Source organism: Macrotis lagotis, chromosome 1 (assembly GCF_037893015.1).
Source record: "Macrotis lagotis isolate mMagLag1 chromosome 1, bilby.v1.9.chrom.fasta, whole genome shotgun sequence".
NCBI classification, from domain to species: domain Eukaryota; kingdom Metazoa; phylum Chordata; class Mammalia; order Peramelemorphia; family Peramelidae; genus Macrotis; species Macrotis lagotis.
Genome location: NC_133658.1, coordinates 888,343,853 through 888,368,889, shown reverse-complemented (window position 1 = coordinate 888,368,889; position 25,037 = coordinate 888,343,853). Strand labels below are relative to the sequence as shown.

The following is a 25,037-nucleotide window of genomic DNA, read 5'->3' as shown; positions in this document are numbered from 1 at the left end:
GCCCCAGCAATATTGTTTTAAGAATAACTTTATTAGTGGAGTTGTTGGCTACATTTAACATAATTGAAAAGCTCACTGTTCACAATTCAAATGGGGATTCTGAATATGGACAGTAAGAAGCTTCTGCCTGCAAATTCATTCATACATTCATTCAACAGTCATTTATTTTTTAAAAAATAGTATTTTGGTTTTTTCCAATTTCATGTAAAAAACAATTATAACATTTTTTTTGAAATTTTTCTAATTCTCTCCCTTTCTCTCCCTTCCCCAATTTTCCTGAGACAAAAAAAGAATTTTACATAGGCTATACATGTGCAAAATATATTTCCACTGGGGCAGCTAGGTGGAATAGTGGATAGAGCACCGGCCCTGGAGTCAGGAGGACCCAGGTTCAAATACAGTCTCAGACACTTAATAATTACCTAGCCGTGTGGCCTTGGGCAAGCCACTTAATCCATTTGCCTTGCAAAAACCTAAAAATATATATATATTTCCATATTAGTCAAGTTAAAAGAAGTGAAAACACAGATCAAGAAAAAAAATCTAAACAAAAAGTGAACACTATTATTCATCATTTACAGCTGATCATTATACAATACTACTGTTACTGTACACAGTGTTCTCCCGGTTCTGCTTGCTTCCCTCTGAGTCAGTTGATATATCCTTTCCAGGTTTTTCTGAAATCATCCTGTTTATCAATTCTTATATTCTATTATAATTATATACCATGACTTGCTGAACACTTCTTCAATTGATGGCCATTCCCAAATCATAACTGCTTTAAATATTTGCATACATACAGGTCCTTCCCCTCCCTTTTTTTAATCTCTTTGGGAAATAGACCTAGTAGTGGTATTGCTGGGGTATAAAGAATATGCACCACTTAGTCACCCTTAATCACAGTCCCAAATTGATCTCTAAAATAGTCAAATTGGGGTGGCTAGGTGGCACAGTGGAATAGAGCACCGGCCCTGGAGTCAGGAGGACCTGAGTTCAAATCCAGCCTCAGACAATAATTACCTAGCCATGTGGCCTTGGGCAAGCCACTTAACCCCATTGACTTGCAAAAACCTAAAAAAAAAGTCAAATCACATCTTCACCAACAGTGTTTCAGTGCCCCAATTTTCCCACATCCCCTCTAACATTTATTTATCCTTTTCCTTTTCTGTCATGTTAGTCAATTTGAGAGGTGTGAGGTAGTACCTTAGAGTTTGAACAGTTCTTAAATCACCTGCGGGGCACCAAGCTGACACTTAATAAACACATGCTGATACAAGGCAACCTGTAAAGTCCTTGGCTTGCTCAGCCCCAAGAAGGCTACAAAGTACAGAGTATACACAAGTGGAATCTACAGGAGCCGATATGAGAAGACTGAGCCCCCAAAAGACCTGTACCTGAGATACAAACTCACTCTTCAAAAAAAAAAATGCAAACTCTCCGTTACAAAAAAGCCTGAAGTCATCATTAATAAGAGATACAGGGGCAGCACAGTGATGCAGTGGATGGAGCACCAGCCCTGGAGTCAGGAGGACCCGACTTCAAATCAGCCTCAGACTCTTGATAGATGTTGTGCAAATGACTTAACCCCATTGCCTCCAAAAAAAAAGAGAGCTTCTGTCTTACGTTCATCATATTAGTAAAAGAAAACTGCAATTGTTGGGCAGGTTGGGGAGAAGAGGTGCTTTAATGTCCTCTTGATGGAGCTATGAATTGGTTCAATGAGTCTGGAAAGCAATTTAAAATTCTATTAGGAAAGGCAATAAGCATAAAAATACTCTGACCCAGTAATCAACCAAGAAGGCCTTACTCCCGGGACTCAAGAAGTCCTCACTGGATTGGGAAAAAAAAACAGTATACACAGGATACTTGGAGGGGAAGGCAGCACTTGAGCTGATTCTTAAAGTAGGGATTTGAAGAGGCAGAGGTGAGGACAGAGAGCCCAGGAGATAATCCAGTACAAAATTGTGGAAGTGGGAGGCACAGCATCATATGTGAGAAGCAGCAAAGAGGCAAATGTGACTGGAATGTGGAGTGCCAAGGGGAGCAATGTGCAAGAAAACGACAAAGTCAGTGAGGGGGTCTGTCTGGTCATGAATGGGAAAGCTAACAGTGGGCTAACAGGATTGAGGGGGGAGAGGTGATATGGTCAGACCTAAACCACTGTGGCAGCCAGACAGAGATAGGATTGGAGGTCAGAAGACTAAGTAAGGGGCGGCTAGGTGGCATAGTGGATAGAGCACAGGCCCTGGAGTCAGGAGGACCTGAGTTCAAATCCAGCCTCAGACACTTAATAATTACCTAGCTGTGTGACCTTGGGCAAGCCACTTAACCCCACTGCCTTGAAAAATGAAAAAAAAAAAGACTAAGTAAAAGGCTAGAAATAATGAGGAGATGACCCAGAGGCTCAGCCCCAGGAAAAGAAAGAAGGGATCATTTGTGGAGAGAGTGCAGAGAAAGAAATGACAAGATTTGGCAATACATTAGTTAAGTAGAGCAACTGAGAGTAAGGTGCTGAGGACATATATCCCAAATTGGGGGACTAGTGACACATGTGGTAACAAAGGACATGGCAGAACAAACTACTGTCTGTGAAAGGAACAGACTATTTTCATGCCATTAGAAACAACGAATGTGAAGAATTCAAGGCAAGCTAAAAAGACAATCTTAGGAAATGATATAGAATGAAATGAGCAGAACCAGGAAAACAAAAGTCCCATAAATGACCATAATAATATACAGGACAAGCTTACTGAAAAATCAGAATTCTAATGTAGGCAATGCCCAGAAGGGAAACAGAAGTGACACTGCCCACCTCTCGGAAGAGCTGCAGAATGAAGCATACATGTCTGACAGAGTCAATGCACTGATTTATTTTGCTTAATTGTATTCTATTACAAGGGAGGCTTCTCTGGGGAGCAACAATGATATCAAAAAAAAAGAACATCAATAAAACATTTCCTTTAAGAAATAGGGAAGAGTCAACGGTTACAAACATAAAAAACCAAATTAATGATGGTGCTAAAGATAGAAATAATGAATTCAGAAATAGGAACAGACAGGGGAAAGATAATGAGCTCAATCTAGGTCATTTGGAGTGGCAATGGGACAACTAATTGGCTATGTCCTATAGGCAGCTGGAGATACCAAGAGCTCAGATGAAATATGAAATAAAGACACAGGTATATAAAGGTAACAAATCTTGAGAATAAGCGAGATCATCAAAGCAGAGAGCACAGAAAGATAAAGGGGTCAAGTAAAGCCTAGGGGTACAGGTAACTTTTAAGTAGGCAAGAAGGCTACAAGGAATGAGCAGTGAAAATGATGAGACCAAGAGATGGTAAGGTCACTAAAGCAATAAAAGGGGTGGGTCAACAATGACCAGAGTGGCAGAGAGAACAAGGAGAATCTGGAGTTTGTAATGAGGAGGAAAGAAGGAGAAAGGGTAAAGGAGGAAAGTGGGGAGGGAGGATGATCCAGGTAAAAAGAGTAGCCTTCTCTTCTTCTGTGACCTGAGGAAAGAAGAAAGTAGATGAGGTTGAGAAATTTTAGGAATGAAGGAAGGAGGACCAATGAGGCTCAAGCTAGATAGATGCCCTTACCTCTTCTATCTGGCAGGAAGCTAGAATGTAAGCCCTAAACATAAGCCCTACAGAAACAGCTTATCTCTGTACAGGCCTTTCCAGATTAGAGCTCAAGAGACATTATCTCACTGGATCCCAACAACCCTGTGAAGTAGGCCTTTGGACATTATTATTTTTTTTTAATTAAAGATTTTATTTATTTTGAGTTCTACAATTTTTCCCCCAATTTTACTTCCCTCCCCCCACAGAAAGCAATTCGTCAGTCTTTACATTGTTTCCATGTTGTACATTGATCCAAATTGAGTGTGATGAGAGAGAAATCATATCCTTAAGGAAGAGACATAAAGTATAAGAAATAAGATCAGACAATAAGATATCAGGTTTTTTTCCTAAATTAAAGGGAATAGTCCTTGAACTTTGTTCAAACTCCACAGTTCTTTCTCTGGATACAGATGTATTCTCCATTGCAGACAGCCCCAAATTGTTCCTGATTGTTGCACTGATGGAATGAGTGAGTCCTTCAAGGTTGATCATCACCCCCATGTTGCTGTTAGGGTGTACAGTGTTTTTCTGGTTCTGCTCATCTCACTCACCATCAGTTCATGTAAATCCCTCCAGGCTTCCCTGAATTCCCATCCCTCCTGGTTTCTAATAGAACAATAAGTGTTCCATGACATACATATGCCACAGTTTGCTAAGCCATTCCCCAATTGAAGGACATTTACTTGATTTCCAATTCTCTGACACCACAAACAGGGATGCTATGAATATTTTTGGACATTATTATTCTAATAGATGAGGAAACTGAGGTTCAGGGAGATCAGGTCATCAAACACTTCAAAAAATAAGTTTTTACTGTTTCCAATTCCAGGATTCTATTTACTATATATCACTAGGCACAGAAGGAAAAAAAATTATGGAGAATGAAACTGGGAAATGATAAGGGCAGCATGAAGGGCTCAAATGAGATTTGGTAGTAGGAGAAATCAGCTCAACTTCATGATTTTTTTCAGAGGATATTCAGCAGCTTATAGCATGAAAACCAGGAATCAAATGGTGAAGATTAAATAGGATTAATAGTTCTTGAAATCTAGGTTTGCTTATGGAGACAGCTAGATGGCATAGTGGATAGGATGCCAGGCCTGGAGCCAGGAAGACTGTTTCCTGAGTTCAAATCTGGTCTCAAACACTTCCTAGCCATTTTACCTTGGGCAAGTCACTTAACTTTGTTTGCCTCAGTTTCCTCATCAATAAAATGAACTGCAGAAGAAAATGGCAAACCACCACAAAAGAAGTAACAAAGAGTTGGACACTGAAAAACTGAAAAAAAAAAGTTCCTGAGGTGGTAGAATATCATTTTCTTCACTCCATTCCAAGTTTAGCTCAATTTAGTCATGCAAGAAAGAGAGTGTTGGGGAACAGGTGAGCTGCCCCAAGATATCAACTTAGGTTGCTAAAGAAGAGAAAAGGGAGACACTTTCCCTTGGCTGCTGGAGGGACTGAGAAGTAGCCTCAGAAAATTAAAACAGATACTCAGTGGCAAATTATGCAATCGAAGAGGGCTCCAGATTGTGTTCACAAGGACTGTACAAAGGTGGCCTCGGAAAGTCAAACTACAAATGCCTCCAATTCTGTCTTGTTGGCAGAGCAAGTTTGAGCAGGTTGAGGGGAGGACTGCTGTCCAACAACCATACTAAGTTTAACGACTTCCTAAAATGCTCTGAGAGTCTGGAGAAGAGAGACAGAGCAAAGTATGCCTCCTAAACTGGCGGGGCAGTTTCCCAATCCAAGATAACGAGCTGCCCTTAAGGATCATATATCCCATGCCTCCTAAAACATGTATTCTCATTCTCTCAGCATCTTTCCATCCCAATAACTTGAATGGGTTAGAGTTGCTGTGACAATGCTAATAGACTGGAGACCACAAGGTAGAGAGCAGCAGGAGTTCTGAACCTGGGTAGAGAATGGATGGAGATTGCTCTCTCAGCTCCAGCCCTTAGGAGCAGAATGTTAAGAGGGAGAGTCACTTCAGCCTTCTGAGGCTCACTCTGCTCATCTATCAAATGGAGATAATGAGAGCACCTACCTTACGGCTCAAATGAGATGTTCTAAAGGGCTAAAGAAAAGGGAATCGTTTTTCTTATTTAAAATACAAGCTGTTATGATACTAATCTATTAATATAGATAGTCATTTCTTAAATTTTTATAATTAGATTCAAATACGTCCTACCTCTTCTGTCTTGTTTATTTCCCTCAGAAAATTAAGGTCTCTCTAAAGTAATTTTCTTCATATTCTTAATATCCACTCTAAAAATAACTTTGCATTTAAAGAAAGGGACAAAGTATCTTCACTATCATCCCCCAAACTTCCCTCAATTACCTAAATAGAAGCTATTTCAACTAGGAAGAATTAAATCATGTAATTTCAGCTCTAGAGATACAGGAAGGTCTAATGGCTAGATAAGAGACAGTCATGGTCCACTAGAGAAGACAGGGAGACCCCACATGGTCAGTCATTCCCTGGACCTCTTGCCAATTAATTTCACCAAAGTAGAGGCCAGAAAGAGTCACTCTGGCCACAACTGCTAAACTTCTTCCTCTGTTCAAATATTCTCATTCTCTTGATCACACATACACACTGAATCAGTTTATCTGCCTTCTCAGTCCTACAGACCTCCCACAGCCTTAGCTAATCTAAATTATTCATTGGAATCTAGCTCCATTAACTAGACTCCTGATCATCAGCTACAATGAAAGCAACAAAATGCTTCAGGCCACCCAGATATCAAAAAATGACTGGAGAACTGAGCCAACATTTGGCTTTATAGATATTCTTGCTGACACTTATTTGGGAGGGGGAAACTGAAACTTATTCAGAGTGACTAGCCCAGATATATTCGGTGAAGGAATTTAATAAATATGGTGATCATGAGTTAATTAATAAGTGCTTTTTAAGGTAAAATCATGTGAGAAACCTTTTTTATTACTCTGTCTGGGAATGAGGGGTAAGAAGAATACCTGAAGGGAGATATTGTGGACAAGGGAGGAGATAGGCTTTTATCACTGAAAAGCCAGCTATAAAAAGAAATGTCTGTTATGTGTAAGAACCATCACCACATCCTTCTGCAGTTGCCATGTGGGAAGGTGAAACTGCGTTACCATGGTTACCACTGCCAAGGAAGAGAGTATTCAGATAAGCCAGTGTCAAAGGTTCATTCCAGTGAACTTAAATTCAGGTCTGATTTAGTGGTCCCCAGAATAGTAACCAAAAGGGCCTAGAATAGGTCACCTCCAAGGGAGCAAACGACAGAAGTTTTCACAATTCTTCGCACCAACCTAACAGCCCTACAATGTAGAGAAATAGCACCAGAGATCAAAAACTGACAATAATGAGGGAAAAGCACTCCCCTCTTCCCATGATGATCCTAAGCAACCCCTTCTCACCCATCCCACAGACAAAGTGGCTGCAATGGCTCTCTCCCAGACCAAGACATGAGCAACTTACCTGTGAGGATGTTTTCTGACATCACGGTGACCTGGACTTCCACTGAGTGCTTTGAAGTATAGGTAATCTCTGCACTCACATGAGCCACTTCTCCAATGCACATGGGAGACAGGAAATCCGTACGTTCTACTCTGGCCAAGGCAGCCACACAGGTCTCCTAGGGGTTCCCAAAGATACTTGGTCAGTCAAAAGTTGGGCCTGGGGTATATACAAAACTATTTATACATGAAAACAGGCATTATCACACTAGTCTGAATGGCATTTATATGTAAAAAGCAAAACAAAACACATACATCATACAGCATCAAAAAAATCTTCCATTTTAACCCAGAAGTGATATTACCAGACAAGCATCAGACAGTGAAGTATATTGCCTTATCTAGAGTTGTTATCAGATCCCAGCAGATCCTATACATGAAGAGTATGGCAGGTCTCTTCATCCAGCCTCCCCACCCCAAACCTTCAAAGATAGCAAAGTGAAGCAAAGGGGAGTCACCTAGATCAGGGCTGTCCAACTTTAGATTATCTTAGGGCTGTATTAAACTAAAATAATTATTTGAGGGCTGCACCCAGAATAAAAAATTCAATCAATTCAACCTTTTATATCTAAGAACCTTGACCCTGGGGCCTTCACATAGTGCCATGTCTGCTGAAAGTGGATTGAAAGTGGGGATGGGTAGGTTGGTCCTAGGACTCAGGGAACCCTAGAGCTGGGAGATGGACAGCTGAAATGCTAGCTCCTCCTGGGTTTTCCACCTCCATCATCTCTTTTTTTCTTGCCAGCACTTCTGTTCTTCCCCTGTACCTGAATTCCTCTTTCTTCTCACTCCACTTTTGACTTCCCTGGTTTTCTTCAAGATTCAGTTCAAATCCCACTTTCTGTAAGTCATCTAGGTCCAGTGGCCAGAAATGAATCAGGACAACTGGAAATGACCCTAAATTCAAGTATCAAATTTTATTTCTGGAAAAATTCCTTAAAGCATGAGTGAGTTCTGGCTTATATCAGCTCCTGGGGAGAAAACATGCCAGCAAACATGGGAAACTACACGCAGCAACAACCAAAAGTAATAATCTCTCTGTTAATTCAAAGTTCAACATTCCTGACTTAAAACATTGGATGGCAGGTTGGCACACTGGATGTTTTAGTTGGATTATCAGATGAATTGGTCAAACTGGATGCATTTGTGGAGGGAGTTGTTAAGAAAGTGGCTCAATATATTATGTCTGATATACAACAAGATAGTGGAGATAAAGTTCAAGAAAAACCTGTTGGAAAAAAAATTAAAAAAAAAAAGAAAAACCTGTTGGCCAATGGAGTAGACTTGGTTACATATATAATAAGGTTTCAATGGGATATGGCCAAGTATCCAAATAGTCCCTGAAAAATATTTCTGAAATAATTGCCAGGGAAGTTAATCAAATTGGCCATGAACTTGAAAGCCCAAGTGGCTGCATATAATAATTTGAAAGGCAGTCTTCAGAATTTGGAAAGAACACAGGAAGCTTATTAACGAAAAGTCTAGCAGAAATCATAAAGAAAGATGACTTTGTTCTTGATTCAGAGTACCTCATCACATTATTGGTAGTAGTTCCAAACCACAATGACTAGGTTAAAGAATATGAAACAATGGCTGAGATGATAGTCCCAAAGTCTAGCAAAGTTTTTTCAGAGGACCAAGATAGTTAGCTGTTGCAATGCTGCCTTGTCTAGAAAGGCAGTGGATGACTTCAGACACAAAGCCAGAGAGAATAAGTTCATTGTCCATGATTTTCAGTATAATGAAGAAATGAAAGCAAAGAGAAGATGACTAGGCTCTCTACTGACAAGAAAAAGCAATTTGGACCACTAGTTCGATGGTTGAAAGTGAATTTCAGTGAAGTTTTTATAGCAGGGATTCATGTGAAAGCATTAAGAGTTTTTCTTGAGTCTATTTTAAGATATGGATTGCCAGTGAACTTCCAGGCAATGCTTCTTCAACCTAATAAGACCATGAAGAAACTGAGTATTGTACGATTTATACAAAACAGCTATTATTGATGCTCCCGTGGATATTCCAGGCTTAAATCTCAGTCAACAAGAACATTATCCCTATGTGTACTACAAGACTGATTGCAATCTATTGGAATTTAAATAAAAATGGTCCCCAGTACTGACAATCCTAGCCTAGTGTTGGGGTATATGAACAGAAATGAGTTTGAAGTATGCCTATACTTTTAACTCTCTATTAATGCTTCTCATTCTCTTTCCTTAGGTGAATTTTCCCATAGTGGTCCATCTCTTGATATTTTCTTTTCAAAGGAGGGTATATGTATTGTTGCTTTTTATTGATCAGGTCTGTAAACGTGTACTGAAAAAAAATCAGAGTTTATTTATAAACATATTAGTATATTTTAAAGGTTTTTCTTCATTGATGTAGTGATATGCATTCAGTAAACTCATTACTATTGTTCAGAGACCTTGTTTACAAGGAAAAAGTGTAAACATTTATGCCATTTTGTTCCCTGTATTTAGTAGCTATAACTGTTAAATGGTTATTGAATTGTGACGTTAAAAAAAAGTGACAATATTCAGGTATGTGTTTTCTGATTATTTCCAAAGACAATCTATGAGCACTGTCAACTCCCACAGGCAAGAATAAAATTAACTGTGCAAAGGTGTGTGGTGGTGTGCAGAACTTCTCCAAACATGAAGAGCTCAATAACTAAGATCACTGCCTCCTAGCTGCTGCTGTACCACTTTGACATATTTGTTACATGCTGCAAGGGGAAAGCCTTCCCTTCAATGTGTGTTTGCTTTCCACAGGTGATCTTACTGTGCCAAATTTACATCATTACATGCAATGTGATATTTCAAAACATATGGGTGTTTATATCTGGTCACTAAACCTTTGGTATTCTTTTGTTGTTTTTATTTTTTATGGTTTTTTTTTTTTGCAAGGCAATGGGTTTAAGTGGCTTGCCCAAGGCCACACAGCTACATAATTATTAAGTGTTTGAGACTGGATTTGAATTTAGGTACTCCTGACTCCAGGACTGGTGCTCCATCCACTACACTACCTAGCTGCCCCTTGGTATTCTTAAATGATTGAGAACAAGGTCTAATTTTGAATAAAGTCCAGCAAAATTTAAAAGAAAAGGTGGGGATGGGGGAACACATGTCATCAATACGACAGGTGAAGGTGTGAAGCACAAAAGCAAACAAAAAAACAACAAAATGACAACACAATAGGATAAGGAAGGTGCATACTGACTAGTCTGCATCATGCAGATGGAATGCATCCCACAGATCGATTGAAAATTACATGAGATATGCCTTAATACACCAAAGAAAATTAAGATTATTTATTAGTGATGGAATTTTAAAAATCAAAATAATAATTTGCACTGCAGGCAACATTTTGGACAACTCCAACCTAGAGAGTAGATAGACCTGCAATAAAGAGTTCTCAGGTGGGGCTTACTAACAACAGTCACTCTAAAATCTGACTGAGTTGACCTTTTGAGCCCTCTATAGCATCCCAAAAAACTATACTAGTCATTATGGTCTGGGAAGGATGCTTTTTATTTTTTTAAGTATCAAGGTTTCATTATTACATTTCCTGTATTTCTCACAACAACCTTTTTTTCCTGCCTCCTCCCAAGGAGTTATCACTTATTTTAAAAAAATTGCAAAGAACCAGTTCAGCAAAATCAATATCCATCAGGTCTAACCTTAATTGTTTGGCACACCCCTACAAAACAGAGAGAAGTTGTCTTTTTATATCTCTTCAGCCAAGCGAGATTACTGTTATTTTTTTTTTAGTTTTTTTGCAAAGCAGTGGGGTTAAGTGGCTTGCCCAAGGCCACACAGCTAGGCAATTAGTAAGTATCTGAGGCCAGATTTGAACAATTACTGTTATTATTACTATCCCATTTCACATAATGTGGTTCTTCTGTTTTTCACTCTGCATCAGTTCCTAAGCTATACTTCCTATCACTTCTCTATCACTGTCAACACCTGTTACTGTTTGTCAGTTGTTTTAGTTATATCTGACTCTTCATGTCCCCCATTTGGGGTTTTCTTGGCAAGAGACCGAAGTGGTTTGCCATTCTGTTCCCCAGCTCATTTGACAATTGAGAAAACTGAGGCAAGCCAAATGAAGTGATTAACCAGGGTCTCACAGTGTCTGTCAGGCCCAGCACTCTACTTGCACCACTTTTGGTTCCTACAAAAAGAGCTGCTATAAATATTTTTTGTATGTGGGATGCCTTTTTTCCCCATTATTGCCCCCCCCCCCCCCCGAGAATACAAGTAGCAGTGAGATCTCCGAGTCAAAGGATGTGGGCATTTTAGTCATTTGCTTTACAGAATGATTGGTCCAATTCACAATTCCACCAGCAGTATGTGTTTCTATCTTTCCACAATCCTCTAGAGGACATTTTTTTTATCTTAAGGGCCTTCTCTATATAAGGTGCTATGCTGGGTGCTATGGATGCAAAGATGAAAAACAGGCCTTGCCTTCAAGGACCTTATGGCCTAACTGAGGCAACTATACCCAAACATGAATCAAACAAGATAAAGAGGGGAAGAGCAAGATAAAGTGATTGAGTAAAAGGCAATGAGACTTCTCTCTTACAAACTAGGTCTATTTTCCCCAACCATTAGTGAGATCAAGCCATAAGGCTCTGGATCAAAGATATACAAGTAAAATGACTACCCTAATCCTAAACAAGAAAAGGTAGAAAATACAACACACACACACACACACACACACACACACACACACACACACACACACAAATGGAATTGTGAAAACAAATGTATGCATGCTTGTGTATGTATGTGCCAGTCTTCTTATTCACTAAACCTCATGGGGAAAGTAGTTGTCATTTCTTTGTGACAGATCATGATCCTAGGACAAGACAACCTACAAGTCACCTGTGAGGATTGTTTTCAGACAGCATGATGTCACATCCCTTTTATCTATTCACTAAAACATTTGTGATATGCCAGGCTTTTCCTATCTGTCATGAAAGCATAATACCCTAGTGGGAAGAATACTAGACTAGGAATCAGGAGGCTTACATTCCAGGACCACCTCAGTCACTTTCTAGTCCGGGCCCTAAGCTTGTCACAATCTCTCTAAGGGCTTTGGAGGCAGGAAAACTCTTATGAAGATCTCTCTCCCTCACAGGTCTAGGTTAAGGCTCAAGTGAAAAGGGAGGTGGACGTACAAGAACTACAAGGTCTCACCACTTTAGAATTAAGATAGCTTTGACTTGTGTGGTGACAGTTTGGGTCTGACTGGCCAAAGCACAAAGCAATTCATATTATTAAATGGAGAAGCTTATTTAAGTGAAGGCCATTATAATATGCAACACTATATATTGAAAATATTTCCACATTCAGGCAGACAGCACTGCTTGTCCAATGTGGAAACAATTTCTAAAGAAATTCTGTCTATCAGCACACATCTTTATCCATTTAAATGTCAATTCAATAAAAATCTTTTCATGTGACTAATGTGTTTATCTGCCAGACTGCTATTAAGAGCATATTCTCGGATGGCTAGGTGGTGCAGTGGATAGAGCATTGGCCCTGGAGTCAGGAGTACCCAGGATGGCTTGGGCAAGCCACTTAACCCCATTGCCTTGCAAAAATCTAAAAAACAAAAACATTCCACACATTCTTATCATTCCTTGCTTCAGCAAAAAAAAAAAAGTATATTCTCCTCCCTTTCTCAACTGGTACAATGTTAAATATTATTTAAAGAAACTGAAATGCTTTTCAAAGTGTATTCTCAGTAGGTTTTTGAATTTTAGAAATGAAGGTTCTTTTGTTTTAGAAAGAATGCTTTTCAGAGTCTTGATCTCTGGCCTAACAGGCAAAATGATGGGCTTTATCTAACCTCACACACACACACACACACACACAGTGTCTCTCACCTCAGTTTCCCTATTTGTAAAAGAGGGATATGCTAACAGCACCTACCACCCAGGGTGGTTGTAAAGATTAAATGAGACACTCTACATAAAGCACTAGATGCTATCATGTTCATGATATACTGGACAATCTAAGATTAAGAATGGGTGATAGTGTGGCAATCATTTTTCTTTTCTTCTGAATGAAAAAGCTTTTATTAAGTGTTTACTATGTACAAAGCACTTTGCTAAGTGCTGGGGGCACATATGGGAAATAATACAGTGAGAGGTACACCACCTGTGGAAAGGTGCAGCTGTGAAACCAATGGGAAGGTCCCAGGGTCTTTGGGAATGCAGATAATCATCTTTTATTTGTGGTCTTCATTTTCCTAGTCTCTTCTATAGTCATTTAACCCAATATAAAAAAGTACTGCCCCCCAACAAAAAAAGATACCCCCCCAAAAAATCAATTCTCAACTTTTATTAAGAATATTTTAAATTGATTTCATATGTATAACTGACATATTATTTGCCTTCTCAATGGGCAGGGGAGAGTAAGTGCAATGCAAAACTTTTTTAAAAAAGTTTAAAGAATATCTTAATATATTAAACTGTCACATAACATTATTGTTCAATCATTTAATAACATACAACTCTTTGTGACTCCATTTTGGATTTTCTTGGCAAAAATACTGGAATGGTTTGCCATTCCCTTCTCTAGTTCATTTTACAGAAGAGGAAACTGAGGCAAACAAGGCAAAGTGACATGCCCATAAGGTTAATAAATATCTGAGGCCAGATTTGAACTCCGAAGATGTCTTCCTGACTCCAGGCCTGGCACTCCATCCACTGAGTCATCTAGCTATCCTTTCAGAGTACAGAGCATAGTGCTAAGCATCCAGTAAACATTTAATAAATACTGATTGAAATTGGGGATGGAGCTTCTATGCATCTATGCATCTCCCAAAAAGGTCAAAGAGAAAATGAAGGGTCTATAGATATCAAAATATTTACAGCTACTACATAGGTGATAATAATACTGTGCCAGGAAAAGCCAAATCATAAAAAGAAAAGCTGAGCCTTGACTTGTTGGGGGGAAAAAAAAATCAAAGGTCATAGGTCATAAAGGATTTAAAGGATTTAGAAGTAGGCTTCCTTAGCAATCAATCAATGATCAAACATTTATTCAGTGCACTGTATTAAGCCTGGGAATACAAAAAGAAGCAAAAGCCAGTCCATGACCTCAAGGAGGAATATAGCCTGCAAATATGGACCAAGCAAGCTGGAAATAGTATAAATAGGAACCAATCAACTAATAGGAAGGCATCAGAATTAAAAGGCGTTAGAAAAAACTTCTTGTAATGGAATTTTCACTGGAACTTAAAGGAAACAAGAGAGGAGGAGGGGAAGCATTCCAGGCATGGGGACAGTGTCAAGAGATACAACAGTCATGAAACCAGTGTCAGTGGACTGAAGAGTAAGTGCAGAGAGGTGTAAGAAGACTGGAATGGTGAGAGGGGGCTAGGTTATGAAGGGCTTTGAATGCCAAATAGAGCATTTTTTATTTGCTCCTGGAGGCAATAATGAATCATTGGAATTTAGTGAAATGAAGGTGACATGACCCTGGACTTTAAAAGGAAAATTGCTAGAGGATGGAATGAAGTAATGGACAGACTTGAAGCAGGCTGAACTGATGACCTTGCAAGCCCCACTCCCAGCAGCTATCCAGTAATAAGAAGAATCCAGGTAATGACCTGGTGAGGTGATGAGGATCTGCAAGAGGGGTGGCTCTGTCAGGAGAGGTATTACAAAGAGGAAAAGAGATAGGACTGGGCACAAACTGTGGGGGGGGGGGGGAGTAGAGGAAGTAGGTGGTCTAGGACGGTGGTAGAAGAAAACCACCATGATATCAAGAGAGTAACATCACAACTTGCACATAAGATTGATCAAAGTGAGGGGGCATTGTGAAAAGACATCATTCTCACTCTCCCATGGGAGCCCAGAGGCTTGATGTGATAAGATCAGGATGGTTAGTGATTAACAGAGACTTTGACCTTTGCAGGGGTGTGGAACATTTAATCTTCCAAGGGTTATTTGAATATTTATGAACATCATTCATGGACTATGACTATATTTGTCAAACATTTAATTAATTTATCCCTAAAAAGCTCCTAGATTTATTGAAATTTGAGTCACTCTAGGAGTTGCCTTGGAAACATCAAACCAATATGGCCTGTATTCCAGAGATTGCCCACCCATTTTAGAATCAGGTCTTTCCCATATCACCGGCCATTTGGCAACAACATTGGATTAATCTGTCTCTTGATGGTGACAAACTTACAACAGTAAAGCTAACCTATCACTTGATTGAACCCTGATTCCCCATCACCTGTGGTCAGCACAGCAAATTAGTTCTAGAATTAACACAGACAGAGAGTGAAGAGTGCAAAATGACCTGTCAGTTGAGAATTTGAGGAACTGGGAGAATGGCATTGCCCTCTGCAGGAAGAATTTGGGGGGGAGGGGATAATGATTTCTGTTTTGGACATGTTGAGTTTAAGATGTCCACTGAATATTCAATCAGAGATGCCTGAAAGGCAGTTGGAGATGAAAGACTGGAGGTCAGCAGAGAATCTGAAGCAAAAAAAGGGAAAGTATAGAGATGATAATATTTGTGAGGTGATAAGGTCATAGCAAAGGAGACAGAGCAGAAGCAGTCAGAAAAATAAATGATCTAGGAGAGAATCATATCCTGAAAAACTGGAGAGAGAAGATTCTCAAGGAAGAGAATGCTCTACAATGTCAAAGGATGCAGACATCAAGAAGACTGAGGATTGAGAAAAGGCCACTGGATTTGGCAACTTGGAAGGAGCAGTTTCAGGGGAATGATAAGATTGGAAATGGGTTTGTAAGGGGTTAAATGGAAGTGTGAGGGGCAGCTAGGTGGCACAGTGGATAGAGCACTGGCCTTGGAGTCAGGAGGACTTGAGTTCAAAATCTGGCCTAAAAATAAAAGAAAAAGGAAAAAAAAAAAGAGAAGAGCATGGGAGGAAAGAAAATGGAGGCACCAATTGCTATGGCAGCAGCAAGGCTGGATGTCACACTGGAGCAGGAAAAAAGGAAGGAAAGAGTTGCCATTGTTGTCATTCTTGTTCTTGTTTATTGTATTTTAAAGGGCACTCTAGCATAAAGAAACATTGAGAGTGGCATTTCACTTTTCCTTTTTGCTCTCTCATCATTTCAAACTAAATCAATGAAAGTATCTTGCTTGTTACTACCAGATATTAATATTTTGTTGCTGTTAATCTATTCAGTCAAGTCTGATTCTTCATGGTCCCATGGACCACAGCATACCAGGTCCTGCTATCCTCCACTGTCTCTCAAAATCTGTCCCAAGTTCATGTTCATTGTTCCCATGATACTATCTATCCATCTCATCCTCTGCCATCTCCTTCTTCTGCCTTCAATATTTCCCAATCGGAATCTTTTCCAACAAGTCTCATCTCTTTATGTAGCCAAAGTATTTCAGTTTCAGTATTTGACCTTTCAATGAATAACCTGAATTAACTGATTTCATCTCCTTGCTGGCCAAGGGACCCTCAAAAATTTTCTCTAGCACCATAATTTGAAAGCATCAATTCTGTGGTGCTCAGCTTTCTTTAACAGTCTATTGCTACTGGAAAAACCATAGCTTTGACTACACAGACTTTTGTCAGAAAGATAATGTCTATGCGATTTTTAGTGTGCTGTCCAGATTTGCCATAGCTTTCCTTCTGAGAAGCAAGCATCTTTCAATTTCATAACCATAGTCACCTCTTTTACCCTTATCAAGAGGCTTTTCTTAATTCTTCATTTTCTGCCAACTGAGACTATTGATATTTCTCCCAGTAATCTTAATTATGACTTTGGATATGTCCAGCCTATTATTCCCATAACATATTCTGCATATGAGTTAAATAAAACAATCACTCTATAGCCTTGTCATACTCTTTTCCAAATTTAAACCAATCAGATGTCCAAGCTTGGTTCTAACAGTTCCTTCTTGACCTACATAGAGGTTCCCCAGAGACATGTAAGATCATTGGACATTTGACATTTCTCTTTGTGGACTTGTCACATTTTGTTGGGATGCGCCCAAGTCAAAGGCTTTAGTGCTTTTCTTCACAATCCAGGGAATGTTGGTAATTTAATTTAAAAAGCCAAAATGTACCTAACAGAAGCTCACAGCTTCAACTACCAACCTTTTTCTGTTCCTTTTATATTGAAATGTTTGTTATTTTAAGTTCACAATAAAAAATGAAAATTTAATTAAAAACAAAATGATGGAAATGCCAGAATGAGATGTGGATTTGTGGATAAAGGAAAGAGAAGACTGGCAGGGCTAAAATTTACCCAGCAAAGCCTCATAATAATCTATTTGCCTGAGTTCTTACAATCTAATCAAGAGAGGAGTAAGGGGTAAGGAGAACACTGTCTAGATAGCTATATGGAGACAAGCAAGGTAGCTTCAGTTCAATGAAGGGATCAATCCATGATCACTTAAGCACTTCCTTTGTACCTGGGAATTTTTGTTTACTCTTTTGTTGTTGTTTTCAGTCATGTATTACTCTTTATGTCCCATTTGAGATTTTCTCAGCAAAGACCCTGAGTCGATTACCATTTCTTTCTCCATCTCATTTGACAGAAGAAACTGAGACAAACAATGTCACCTAGCTGAATCTAAGGCCAGATTTAACTCCAGAAAATGAATCTTCCTAACTCCAGGCCAGGTACTCTATGCTCTATGGCACCCATTGGCTGCCCCCCATGTCTGGGAATACATTTATAAAAGACCAGAAGAGACACTCCAAAGTATAATACAAAATTCAAGAAAAGAGTCAGCCAACTAATAATGTGAGGATTTGTTGTACTTGACTAAGCATATGGTTACAGGGATTTTCTTTTTCTTTTTTTAGCAAAGAGTGGTGATGATTGAAGAGAGAAAAAAATAAATGCTTCTTAATTGAAAAAAATTAAAAAGTTACATTATAAAGAAAGATAATGGGAAAAAGCCTACAGCATTACAGACCTAATCAATAACTCTAGGTTAATAGGCTAGATGCACTAGTGATCCTAATATAGGGAGGAAAATTTTACTTTCCCACTATAATTGAGATTGGTGGAATGAGACCATATGCTCTAGTCTCAGGAATCTTGTCTTTCAAGGACACTCAAAAGGACAGGAGTAAAGGGAGCAGAGCACCATGATTTCTTAAAGAAGACAGACCAATGAGGGAAATAGGGAGAACATTCAAATGAAGATCAATAGAGCAGACTCAGTAGTGGGATATTTTCAGCAATAAATCACATGCAAACTATGTGGACAGAAAAAGAAAAACAGGAAGATTCCAGAAAACATATCCCAGCAAGCTTAGTCTAGTAGTGTCTGTGGCCATCCATTACCCATACATCCTGCAGGAACCCTCTGCCAAAGGAAGAGAAGCTAATGGTTTCTTGTCTTGGTTTAATTTTTAAAAATTATACATTCTCCTTGGAAAAGCCTAGGAGCCAAGAGGAAATTCTATCTGGGTCTGATTCTCACCAAAGACATGTAAACAATGAGGACTTAGGGAGAAATGTGTGAAAAAGAATTAAGAAATCTAAAAACTATTATTCTATCACCAAACTTTGACCCTGGAAAAGCAAATTTCAAAGTATTTAGAAACAGGTTAGCTAGGAAATGTCTAAGGTTGGATTTGAATTCAGGTCTTCCTGACTCCAGGCCCAGTCCTCTAACTACTGCCTCATCTTGTTGCTGAAGAAGAAAAAAATGAGAGCTTCCTAATGAGACTGCTATGGATTCTTAGAACGCAAGCTGTAAATGCTGGTTGTCATTTTTAAAAACCCTGAGCAGATGAGGAAAGCAAAGGAAGAACATAAAAGCATGGTAAAATCCTATAAAATCTAGGAATGTGCCATCACCTCTCTCCCTGCCTTTATCTGTTGAGAATGATCTTTGACCTGGAAAGAACTGAACAAAAATGACTCCTAGGAAGGTTACAGCCAAGATCATTAAGGTGAAGTTAAGACCCCAGATCCACTGATGATTCAGGATGATGGCAGAAGTGAGCAAGGAGTGGGAGGAAAGAAAAGACAAACATCCCAAGTTTCAAAAAGAGAAAAGAAAAGAATCTACAAGAAGATATTGAGAACATTTTTATAATTGGTTAGGCTTATTCATATGACAGTTAGTAAGCAAAGGAACCATTGCTTGGTCCCCAAGAACCAGTTTGTGATTGATTGATTGATTGATCAGGGGATTCTGTCAGTATCTTGTACCTAAATTTGAGCAAAAATTTGCTCCAAATCTCTAAAGACTAGTCTTATGGAAAATATTTGGGACAGATAAATGACAAGATCCCAAGGGGAGCTCATTCATCATCCTTTCTTAGCTTGGAAGGAGAACTTTAGGAGAATGCCTTAGGGATCTGGGCTTGGCCTTGACTGCATAATATCATGATGAATAACTTGGACAAGACATAGAAGATAACTTATCAAAAGCAGAGAAGACATACTTATCAAATTAGCAGAGAATTCAAAACTGAAGGATAGCTATCAAACTAAGTGAGAAGGGGGTGGCTAGGTGGCGCAGTGGATAAAGCACCGGCCCTGGAGTCAGGAGTACCTGGGTTCAAATCCGGTCTCAGACACTTAATAATTACCTAGCCACATGACCTTGGGCAAGACACTTAACCCCGTTTGCCTTGCAAAAAAAAAAAAACCCTAAAAACTTAAAAAAAACAAAGTGAGAGACACAAGAGTGTAAAAAAAAAAAATATATATATATATATATATATATACACACACACACATCTGTCTAGGTAGGCTAGGATGCTGAACCTCATCAAATAAGTTGAAATATATTAGGGATCCAAAAAATATGCTAAAATACAAGATGAAGCAAGCACAGTCAGAAAGCAATTTATCTGAAAAGTATGAAAGGAAAGAGGAAAGAGTATAGCATGGAAAATATGAAATGCAGCCTTGGACCTCCCAAGCCCTAACATCTGAGGACTAGAGATGGTCCTACCCCTCTGTCTTTTGCAATGTTTAGACTACATCTGGAGTATTACATTAAGTTCTATGCACCCACCCCAATTTATGAAAGACATTGATAAGCCATAGAGTATCCAGAAGAGATGACCGCTAGGATAAAGGGTCTTGAGTTCCTGCCATAGAGGATTATTTGAAGGAATTGAGGATTTTAAGCCTTGAAAAGATGGTGGTCTCCAAGTATTTGAAGGACTGTCACTTAGAAAAGACATTATTAGACTTGTTCTCCTAAGCCCTAAAGGGTATAAAAAGGAACAAGGCAACTTCCCAACCATAAAAGCTCTGCAGAGCAGCAACAGATCACCTCAAAGGGCAAGCCCTGTTCCCAGAGGTCTCCAAGCAAAGACAGGAGGACAATGGCTTGGATTGGAGGACCATCAAGGTCTCAGTCAACTCAATTCTGAGGCTGGGACTGTTTCCTTCCACATAGATAAGACCATTGCACCACCTACTGGCAGCTGGTGGCAGAAACAGGACCCACCGAGCTGGCTAAGATCTGACATTTAATAAGTGCGGAGAGTATAAAGAAAAAGTCAGTTCCTGCCCTCATGGAGCTTTACCCTCTAATGCAGGAAACCACATTCAAATAAATACATACAAAACAAGCTATATGCAAGATGAAGAAAAGGAAGAAAAGACAGCTAGGTAACCCAGAAGGACCTGAGCTCAAATAGGGCTTAGTTACTAGCTGGGTAACCTTGGGCAAGTCCCTTATAACCCCACTGCCTCATGCAAACAAACAAAAATAGCAAAGAAAAGGAAGGCATTAAGAGGGGGTTGGAAAAGGATTTCTATATAAGATAAGATTTTAATTAGGACTTAAAAAAGAAAACCAAGAACATCAAGTAATCTGAGTAGAGGGTTCCAGAGACTTGGGAGATTTCCAGAAGAAAATGCCCAGAGACAAAACATGGAGTGTCTTATTCATGTAATAGCCAGGAATATCACTGGATCTAAAGATAGGTATCAAAGAGTAAGGTATAAAACTAGTCATGTAGAGGAGACCTAGGTTAAAAGGGTTTTGAACATCAGAGGATGTTATTTGCTCCTGGAGGTGATCAGATCCATGTTTTAGGAAAATCACTTTAGTGACTGAATGGAAGTTGAATGAGAGACTTGAGGCAAGCCCATCTACCAGCAGTTCTTGCAATAGTCCAGGAATAGGGTTCTGAGAGCTTGTGCCAGAGGGCAGACATCGTCTGAAGAGAAAGGAGATGTAGAGGCATGAGGTATGAAAGAGAGGAGATGAGAATGAGTTCTAGGCTGGGAGCCTCAGGGTCAGGGACAATGGTGGTGCCTTCAACAGAAATAGGGAACTTTGGAAAGTTTGGGGTTAGTTTCAGATAGGTGTTTATAGGATATAGAATGCAAGATGTCCAGTAGGCAGTAGAAGATTTCAAACTGAAGTCTAGGAGAAAGATTAGGGTACACACATACACACACACACACACACACACACACACACAAACACACAGAATCTCAACCCTTCAGTAAGTCTGAAACTGAAATGTCTCCCAGACTTACTATCTTTTGTAGAGACTTTTGTGCATTCATAATTTTGTGTTTATATGTTCTGTATTTTTTTAATAAAGAAGCTCTGAAAGAATGAATACTCTTATAGAAAGGGCAAAATTATTCAAGACTCATCATATACCACAATCACTTCCAGATACATTCAAAGAGTCAGATACATCTAAAATACAAATACGATATTACAAGAAAATGAAAAAGTATTTTAGTCCATCTAAGAAACAGATTTTCAAAGAAAAATATTCAAAAAAATTATTAAATATTCAATTTAAATTTTAAAATGGAAAATACAATGAGTAAAGAAATAGATCATAGATTTAGAAGTAGAAAAGATATCAGAAAAAAGGATTTCAAAGTTTACTACCTAAATACAGTCACCAAGGCTCTACTCAATTTTAAGATGAAAGGGACTATTTACTATACACAAGGAAATTAATCATATGCTACAATTTACAGTTTAATGATCAAAGAAAACTTTAAAATCTAATATTTACTAATATGTAAAAACACATTTATATACATATGTGCAGGCAACTATATGGCACAGTGGATACTGAACCAGATGTGAAATCAGGACAACTGACTTCAAATCCGGCCTTAAACATGTTCTAGAGTCTGTGTGACCAGACAAATCATTTAACCTCTACCTAATCTAAGTTTTGTCAACTGTAAAATGGAGATCACTTCAGCATCAACTCTCAGGTTTGTTGTGAGATATTTTTTTGAAAATGAAAATGGTGGAATCTAACTATAGAGTCCCTTCTAGAACCAAATAACCAACATTTAGATGGGTTAGTGAATAGATTTTTTTTTAATACAAGCTGCCTAGTTTAATCATCATAGTTCATAGAAATGTTCTTGTTTTGGGACAGTTAGGTGACATAGTAGATAAGAGTCAAAAGGATTCCAAGTCCAACCTCAAATACTTATTACCTAGCTTTGGGCCTTGGGCAAGTCACTTAACTCCCAAAAGAATTCTTGTTTCCCCTAAGCTAAACTTCAGAGGTAAAAATAGCATGGCAGTGAGACAATATTAATCTAAGCAAGAAGAGAATGAGGTCAGTAAAACCTGGTCAGTGGTGGAAGCAGTACGAGATAAGCCCAAAAAAAGGTTCAGGAAAGTGATTTTTGGAACAGAGCTGTGGGCAGGAAGTGAGAGGGACCCTCCCCTCAAACTAATCTCTCCTATAAGAGAAGTTACATCAAAACCAAGCGAGGGCACTGAGTTAATAAGTAGTAGGGCTTAGAGGAAAGGGGGCCACTCCCTGGCAAATCAAAGGTTGAGCATGGCCTACATGAGGACTGAACTGCCCAAGCCCTGTCGTAAGCATAAATTCTATATATGCCAAAATGAAAACAGTTATGGAGTTAAAAGGTACCTGCACCCTGTCAAAAACAGCCTCCCTTCCCTCCAATTTCACCCATTCATTGGGTTCACTGGCTCCCAAGTCTTCTGATCCAGTTCCCTTTACCTGCTCCCATCCCTACCCCTGCTCTAATCCATCCTCTCCAGTGCTGCCAAGAAGACATTGCCACAGACAGAGGTGAGTCTGGGCTTGCTACATAAACATGTTCCCTATTGTCTCTAGCACAAACTCCCTACAATCTGACTGCTCCAAGCTTTCCAGTCTTAGTTCCTATTAAAGTCCTTCAAATACTCTGTTCTCATCAAACTAGCCCCCTAGTTGGTCCCCATCCATATGGGTTGCTCTCCTGTGCCTCTGGACAGGGTCTCCATAGCTAGCAAACAGCCCTCCTTACCTCTGCCTCTTCGAATTCCAAGTGTCCTTCAAAATACACTTATGGCACCTCTCTCCACACAAGTCCTTTCCTGATTTCGGCTGAGTCTTGGTGCCCCATCCCTTTTGAAATTTTTATTTTATTTGGCAAAGACCATGTAGTTTCTTGACTGAACACACTGAAAAATTATCCACGTATTGGAGATATAAATACCTTCAAGGAATAGAACTGCTTTGATTTATCTCTAAATCCCTGGCACTATAGTCTCTTACACACAAGCACTTAATACATGTTTGGATAAGATGGCAAACTTCTGGCTGTGGCTGCTCTCCACAGAAGACAGTGCTTTCAACATCAAGGCAGTCCAGTTAATGTTTTGCCAACACATAACCACTGGCTTCTGCTGCAATGAGCCAGAAGACAAGCTCACTCTCTCTGATCCTGGCAATAAGCCTTGGAAGCCCTAAGGTTCAAAGGTCACACCTCATTATTCTACAGTACCTATTTGACTTAACTAAGAGTTTTTTCTGGCTGCCATTCACAGTCTTCAAGGGGCTCTCTCACAGGCCATTTATAACTCCTAAAGAACTCAAAATTTTGACTTTTTATATACACAATTCTCTCTTTACCTAAATATATTCTAAATACCTCTCTGTGATGCAATTTTTTTTTAACAATGCAAATTTGCCCCACCCATTCACTTCATTTAGGTTATATAACAAAGACACACACAAAATATTATCTTTAAACAAGTCATAAAATGTAGACATGTCAAATACTGGACCATGATAATAAAAATAATTAGGAAATGAAAAGTAAAGCTAATGATAAAGGCCTTGACTTTATCACTGGTGATTGCACAACTTTTTTTTTTTAAAGCTATCAAGAGATATGTGGAGAGTGGCTCTCTTTTTTACCTCATATAGGTTATGATGCTGTTCAGTCATTTCAGTTATGTTCAACTCCTTATGACCCCATTTAGATGGTTTGCTATTTCCTTCTCTAGCTCATTTTACAGATGAGAAAACTGAGGAAAACAAGGTGAAGCAAAACTTGCTTCTGTAGCTCATTTTACAGATGAGAAAACTGAGGAAAACAAGGTGAAGCAACTTGCCCAGAGTCACCAGATTTGAACTCAGAAATTTGAGTCTTCCTGACTTCAGACACAGCACTATCTACTGAGCCACCTAGCTGCCCATGTGTGACAATGTTAGCAAACACTATTATCCTTAACTAGTCTTTGAATTTTTAAAAATCTAGTAGTATTAGGACCCATCTTTTCAATATAAGAAAAAATTCATTCAAATGATGAAACACTGCTGCCAACTGATTTGTTGCTAACCTTTTTAGGTTGATCTTAGGTTCTGAAGCTTCCCTTCTTCAGCATCTCATTTGACAGTTTTCTCTATGATATTCAATCATCTCCTCCACATCATTCCCATCTACTTCTAGCTCTGATCCTTGTATTAATTTTACAATTTTATTACTCACTTCAACTGTTTCATTTTTTGTCAAATTCACAAAAACTGGGAACTGCAGACATTTTTCCCAACCTTTCTTCATACATGTTGCTGTTATGTCTTCCCATACTCTAACAATATTCCAAATTGCAGGCTAAATATTAAAGGACTTCCAGAAATCTCTCAAAGTCATCTGATCCAAAACTGCAATTGCCTAGGCAAAAGTAG

The 25,037-nt window shown here is 39.0% G+C and overlaps 1 protein-coding gene and 1 pseudogene across 5 annotated transcripts in view; one reads left to right on the top strand and one right to left on the bottom strand.

Moving 5' to 3' along the window:
- Positions 1 to 25,037, bottom strand: part of ACOT7 (acyl-CoA thioesterase 7) — a 160,005-nt gene that overhangs the window by 99,311 nt on the left and 35,657 nt on the right. For all 5 annotated transcript variants that reach the window (XM_074218600.1, XM_074218601.1, XM_074218597.1 and 2 more), the window contains one exon: positions 7,087 to 7,243. In XM_074218600.1, coding sequence (XP_074074701.1) covers positions 7,087 to 7,243 — 157 coding nt within the window. The remainder of the gene's footprint in view (positions 1 to 7,086; positions 7,244 to 25,037) is intronic.
- LOC141509234 (V-type proton ATPase subunit C 1 pseudogene) lies at positions 8,068 to 9,221 on the top strand (annotated as a pseudogene).